This window comes from Mus pahari, chromosome 3 (genome assembly GCF_900095145.1).
Source record: "Mus pahari chromosome 3, PAHARI_EIJ_v1.1, whole genome shotgun sequence".
NCBI classification, from domain to species: Eukaryota; Metazoa; Chordata; class Mammalia; order Rodentia; family Muridae; genus Mus; species Mus pahari.
In genome coordinates this window covers 14,383,663-14,386,895 of record NC_034592.1, presented here as the reverse complement: position 1 = coordinate 14,386,895, position 3,233 = coordinate 14,383,663, and the positions used below count along the sequence as shown (strand labels likewise).

Sequence of the window (3,233 nt, the reverse complement as noted above, 5' to 3'; positions counted from 1 at the left end):
GTGTGTGTGGTGTGTGTGTGTGTGTGTGTGTGTGTGTGTGTGTGCTCTACCAGTGGCTTCCATGGAGGGATGGAGGGAGGGGCCTTGGCCTGGGACTTTAGAATGCAGGGACAGTTCAGGAAAACAGCTCTTGCCCTAGGCAGCCTACCTCAATGACATAATCCTTGGGGTCGCAGGTGACAAAGGGCCTCTTGAAGAGCAGAGACAGGCCATCTGAAGTCCTCTGTGCCTGGAGCAGCTGGTAGTCCTGCTGGGAATCCAGATGGATCTGCCCTTTCCGGTCACTCCAGGCATCCTACAGAGACAGGCTCAGAGTCTGAGCAGGAAGGAGTCCCCACCCTGGTGGAGCACACATCTCTACTAGAGATCACAGCCATTACCCGTAGTGAGTCACCAGCTCCACAGAACACCCAGCAGGGCTAGGAAGCTGCTGATCATTGCTCCTGTTGGATTTTATCTGTCTCCTTCTTTTTCAGTGTTGGGATCAAACCCAGGGCCCAGTGTATGTAAGAGGATCAGGCCTCCCTTGAACCAAGTTTTCTAGACCCCATTCTGTTACCCATCCTACCTGAAGCTGTACCATCAGTCAGCTTCCTTTCGGCCTACCACACATAAGCTGGGTGCCTGAGACAGCCATACAGCAGAGCTTAGAGTGAGACCTGGAGAAGTGTACTGCATTGTTAAGGTGACCATGGCTTCTGACAGGACTGCACACCAGGATTAGACATTTGAGACTAGAGCCTTGGACCTACACAGATGATGATGGAGCCAGAGTGGGGAGAGGCAGGGTGGCATTTAAGGTGGCACTCACTCACCCAGGTGTGTGCCCCATGCTTGCATAACATTGAGAGCAAGCTGCCTTAAATACTGTACCCTAGGAATCTCTTACTCTAGGCTAGCCTTGCCTGCAGAGAGTAAACTGAGGTCTGGGTTGGGGAGGCTGCCTCAGCTGCACTGGCGGCAAGCATGAGCATTTCCCCAGAGCAGCTCCTAGAGCCGAGATCCAGGTCTCCCTGCCTTCCCCTGCAGGGCTCCGGGCCAGGGTAAGGGAAGCAGGCTGGGGTGGCTTCCACCAAGTGAGTTCATGAACATCACAGGTCTCTGCTGTGAGGACTGTTGGGCTGTTTGTGTTTAGTCCTACCTCTAGGGTTATCACAGCTTAGGAAAGCAAAGCCTGCAAGAAATTAGCAACATTTCCTCCAGGGACAGCCTCACGGTGTGTGTGGGGGGGTGTCCTGCTGGGGTTGCTGCCCACTCACAGCAGGACCAACCAGGCATTGGCATTGCTGCTGGGAAGCTAGAGTGCGGACCTGAGCATACTGCTGCCCAGGGAGCTCCATTTCTGATGTCTGTGTTCAAAGGAATTCGTTGTGCAAGCAAACCTGCCAGGGGTGGAAAAGCTGCACCCAGAAGGGGGAAAGGAATGTCAGCCCCTCTGGGACCCAACAAAGCTCTTCTGTCTCCCACACACCTCAGACAGACTGTGACGCCAGAGCCACTGCACGGCCAGCTCTGCTCTGTCACCCTGCCTGACAGTTCTGAGCCAATGCCTGGCCTCACTGTGAAACAGGGAGAGTGGCTGCTGCCATTCTCAGCTCAAGAGAGCATCTCCTAGTCAGGCTCAGACCTGTAATCCCAACACTGGGGAAGCTGAGGCAGGAGGATTAACACAAAGCCGAGGCTAGCCTGGCATGAGGAAGGAACCTTCTGATCTGATAAGGAAACCATCTCTTCTCTTGTAGATGCAGAGTTAGATTCTATCCCAAAGAGGCCCTGATGGTCCATTCCTCTGCAGAGGTAGGAGGACAAAGAGTAGAACCACAGAGGATCTGTGTGGGTGTCTATCCTCCGTCTACTGATCCCTGTAGCTTGTAGGGGCCACGAAGGATGCTCCAGTCTAGCATGCAGATGTTCAGGTAGCTTTTGAAGAGAAGGAACCAGAGGTATTCTGTTGGCCTGGGCTCAGCTTGTGTGGTGAGGATGGGATTGTCCCACACCCGGGTTGCAGTGGTATCTGTGTCTACCTTTACCATCATCGCGTATAGCACAGAAGGCATGTTGCTGTGTCCCAAGCTGGTGTGCATACTGCTTGCTCTACTAAGCCATATGCCACCTGGCCCACAACAGGTGCACATGTACTGGTAGTGTGGCATGGAGTTGCTATTTGTAAAACTGGAGGATATGCAGGGTCTCTACTCATGTGTGTGAGGGGGGTGGGGGGCGGACTCATGGCATGTGGGTCCCCTATATACCCTTACTGTCCTTAGGACTCATGGCATGTGGGTCCCCCTACCCTTACTGTCCTTAGGACTCATGGCATGTGGGTCCCCCATATGCCCTTACTGTCCTTAGGATTGCTGCAACCATTATTTGGGGGTGTAGTCAAGGATTTCAAGAAGAGCCTACTTACTGTTCCATTCTCTAGTGAGTGTCCTTATGATGCTGAAGGGCTTAATTCAGATTAGTGACATAGAAGCAGTAGGCAAGCTTTCTTTGCTGACTGTGGAGCAGGGCTATATGAAGCTAGCCAGCTTGGGGGGGGGGGTATGGACATGAGGACAAGACAGAAAGATGGCAGAGGACTCACCGCAAAGTAGGCCCTGTCCCCATCAGTCCAGAGCATGATGAGATCTGCGTTCTCCATCTCTCCTCGATCTGACATTCCAAACAGGACCCCAGCCCTCAGCCCTTGCACCTGGAGCTGGAAGTGGATGATCTCCTGGACATAGCTGACGTTCCACGAGAGCTCTAAAATCCCTTCGGGGTCCAGGGGGATGTGGTAGGGGAAGGGGCTCTCTGGAGGCTCCGAGCCCCGCAGTGCAGCCACCAGGATGACCAGGAAGATGGTCACAGCAGTGCCGTACATGGAAGCCACCTCGCGGACACTGGGGCTTGGGAGGCTGCTCCAGCAAGGCTGGTGGCTGAGATGAGCTTGCATGGCTGGGATGAGCACCCCAACCCCACTGGGCCATTTATGCCTGTCCAGTGGGGTTGGGCTAGGCTGCACCTAATCACATTTGTCTGGTGGAGAATTGAATTGTCCTGGTGGCCCTCCCACCAGCCCATGCCCCGGGGCAAACACATCCTCCCCTAATTGGCACTAATGACACATGGACATCTTCAGGAGAATCGAAGCAGAGTGGCTGATGTCCTCCAACAAATCTCTGACGCCTGTTGGAAACAGCTACTCTGCAGACATAGGTCCTAAGGACACCTCCAGCCAGGCCCTGCTG

The 3,233-nt window shown here is 54.1% G+C and overlaps 1 protein-coding gene across 1 annotated transcript in view; it reads right to left on the bottom strand.

The window, feature by feature from the left end:
• Dbh (dopamine beta-hydroxylase) overlaps positions 1-2,968 on the bottom strand; it is a 17,545-nt gene extending 14,577 nt beyond the window's left edge. The window contains exons 1-2 of the mRNA XM_021194660.1: positions 2,588-2,968; positions 149-295 (exon numbers count right to left, since the gene is read on the bottom strand). Of these exons, the coding sequence (XP_021050319.1) occupies positions 149-295; positions 2,588-2,938 (498 nt within the window). The 5' untranslated portion in view covers positions 2,939-2,968. The remainder of the gene's footprint in view (positions 1-148; positions 296-2,587) is intronic.
• Positions 2,969-3,233: the final 265 nt, after the last annotated feature.